Source organism: Octopus sinensis, unplaced genomic scaffold (assembly GCF_006345805.1).
Source record: "Octopus sinensis unplaced genomic scaffold, ASM634580v1 Contig11278_ERROPOS135944+, whole genome shotgun sequence".
In the NCBI taxonomy this organism is placed as follows: Eukaryota; Metazoa; Mollusca; class Cephalopoda; order Octopoda; family Octopodidae; genus Octopus; species Octopus sinensis.
In genome coordinates, this window is record NW_021832286.1 from 37,501 (window position 1) to 40,663 (window position 3,163).

Sequence of the window (3,163 nt, forward strand, 5' to 3'; positions counted from 1 at the left end):
GGCGCATTGGTTCCCCACCTGGACGGGACACCGGTCCGTCGCAGGTGAGCTGCAAGATGCAGGAGGAAAGAGTGACAGAAAGTTGTGGCGAAAGAGTCAGTAGAAGTTTCGCCATTACCTTCTGCCGGAGCCACGTGGAGCTTAGGTGTTTCGCTCATAATCACACACATCGCGATGTAAACACACACGAACCTGCAATCCCTCGACCGCGAGTCCGCTGCTCTAATCACAAGGCCATGTGCCTCTATGTGTGTGTGTGTGTATTGCCATTATGAGTAAAAGAGAGACTTAAAGGGATAGAGAGTGATAGAGAGATGTTTACATAGTAACAAAAAGAGATAGAGATAAAGAGAGAAAAGAAGGAGAAAGAAAGAGAAATAGAATGGTGTGCAAGTATATTTATGATCATGAGTGTGTGCATGTGTGTGTGTGTGAGTGTGTGTGTGAGTGTGTGTGTGTGAGTGTGTGTGTGTGAGTGTGTGTGTGTGAGTGTGTGTGTGTGTGTGTGCGCGTGTGAGTGTGTGTGTGTGAGTGTGTGTGTGTGTGTGAGTGTGTGTGTGTGTGCGCGTGTGTGGAGTGTGTGTGTGTGAGTGTGTGTGTGTGAGTGTGGTGTGTGTGTGTGCGCGGTGTGAGTGTGTGTGTGTGAGTGTGTGTGTGTGTGAGTGTGTGTGGTGTGTGTGTGTGCGCGCGTGTGTGTGAGTGTGGTGTGTGAGTGTGTGTGTGTGAGTGGTGTGTGTGTGTGTGTGAGTGTGTGTGGTGTGTGTGTGCGCGGTGTGTGAGTGTGTGTGTGTGTGTGTGTGCGCGTGTGAGTGTGTGTGTGTGAGTGTGTGTGTGTGTGTGAGTTGTGTGTTTGTGTGAGTGTGTGTGTGTGAGTGTGTGTGTGTGAGTGTGTGTGTGCGCGTGTGTGTGAGTGTGTGGTGTGATGTGTGTTGTGTGTGGCGCGTGTGTGTGAGTGTGTGTGTGTGAGTGTGTGTGTGAGTGTGTGTGTGTGAGTGTGTGTGTGTGTGTGTGTGCGCGCGGTTGTGTGCGTGTGTGTGTGTGTGCATAGAAAGAGAATGAGAAATGTAGAGAAATAATGTCATACCTGTGGACCACGTGATTGCAACAATTACTGCAGCAAAGATATTGTTGACAATGAGTGCAGCAGCAATTTGCGACTGAAAGCTGTTGGTATGTGGCAGGTTCTTTATCTGAAGCAGCAGCGTTAGTATGATGGATGGCGATGCTGAACTGATAATACTTCTGTCAACAGAGAAACACATGTGTGCATGTGTGTGTATATATTATATATATAATATATTCTTTTATTCTTTTACTTGTTTCAGTCATTTGACTGCGGCCATGCTGGGGCACCGCCTTTAGTCGAGCAAATCGACCCCGGGACTTATTCTTTTGTAAGTCCAGTACTTATTCTATCGGTCTCTTTTGCCGAACTGCTAAGTGACGGAGATGTAAACACACCAGCATCGGTTGTCAAACAATGCTAGGGAGACAAACACAGACACACAAACACACACACACACACACATACATATATATATATATATATATATATATATATATCGACAGGCTTCTTTCAGTTTCCGTCTACCAAATCCACTCACAAAGCATTGGTCGGCCCAGGGCTATAGCAGAAGACACTTGCCCAAGATGCCTCGCAGTGGGACTGAACCTGGAATCACGTGGCTGGTTAGCAAGCTACTTACCACACAGCCACTCCTGCGGCAATATATATATTATATATAATATATATATATATATAATATATATATTATATATATATATAATATATATAATATATATATATATATATATTATATATATATATATTATATATAATATATGTATATGTATAAATACATACATACATACATATTTGTATATATTTGAATTCTTGTTCAGCCAGTCATAAACCTTGGCACCAACTATATATATATATATATGTTGTGTGTGTATTTATCAAAATAAGAAGCAAGGATTCATCTGAATCTAAATATATATCTCATCATCATCATCATCATTTAACGTCCAGTTTCCATGCTAGCATGGGTTGGACGATTTGACTGAGGGCTGGTGAACCAGATGGTTGCACCAGACTCCAATCTTGATCTGGCAGAGTTTCTACAGCTGGATGCCCTTTCTAATGCCAACCACTCCGAGAGTGTAGTGGGTGCTTTTACGTGCCACTGGCATGAGGGCCAGTCTGGCGGTTCTGGCAATGGCCACGCTTGAAATGGTGTTTTTTACGTGCCACCTGCACAGGAGCCAGTCCAGCGGCACTGGCAATGAACTCACTCAAATGTTTTGTTCCCGTACCAGTAAGGTGACGCTGGTAATGATCACGCTCAATGGTGCTTTTTACATATATATATATAATATATATATATAATATATTATATATGGTCCCAACCCATGCTAGCATGGAGAACGGACGTTAAACGACGATGATGATTGATGATGATTATATATATATATATATATTGTGCCATTTTATATTTTTAATTTCTCGCATGCACATTGTTTGTTTTTGATTTTGTTGACTACACAGTATAGTAGGGTCAGTTGGGCACCATCTGTGAGAAAAACAGCACCATGATTTAATTCACTCTGTCAGACTGCAACCCCCTTGATTATAATGTGTGGGGCACAGTTGAGCGAGAATCCAACAAAACTCTTTGTAACACCAAAGATGAACTGAAAGCAAGAATTCAAGAATTATGGTAACATTCGTCAACAAGGAGACCGCCCAGAAGAGTTGCAGGAGATTTCAAAGTCGTCTCAAGGTACCAGCAAGACCAGTAGTTGGTTATTTTGTAATTTTTAAACATTTTCTATTTGTAATGGGTAGGATAGGTTTATAGCACTTTACACCTTCTCTTTCTTTTATACATAAAGCTTAATCCTTATTACCTTCTTGACAAGAACCCACTTCTAATATACTACCTGCTACCTCCAACCTTTGTGTTCTTCCAACTAGCTAAAAATAGCACCCATGGTAAGTAGCTTGTTTACCAACCACATGGTTCCGGGTTCAGTCCCACAGCATGGCACCTTGGGCAAGTGTCTTCTACTATAGCCTCGGGCCGACCAAAGCCTTGTGAGTGGATTTGGTAGACAGAAACTGAAAGAAGCCTGTCGTATATATATATATATATGTGTGCGT

At 42.4% G+C, this 3,163-nt stretch overlaps 1 protein-coding gene across 1 annotated transcript in view; it reads right to left on the reverse strand.

Moving 5' to 3' along the window:
* Positions 1–1,262, reverse strand: part of LOC115228876 (sodium/hydrogen exchanger 9B1) — a 36,096-nt gene extending 34,834 nt beyond the window's left edge. The window contains exon 1 of the mRNA XM_029799358.2: positions 1,085–1,262. Within this exon, the coding sequence (XP_029655218.2) occupies positions 1,085–1,262 (178 nt within the window). The remainder of the gene's footprint in view (positions 1–1,084) is intronic.
* Between the last annotated feature and the right edge of the window lie 1,901 nt (positions 1,263–3,163).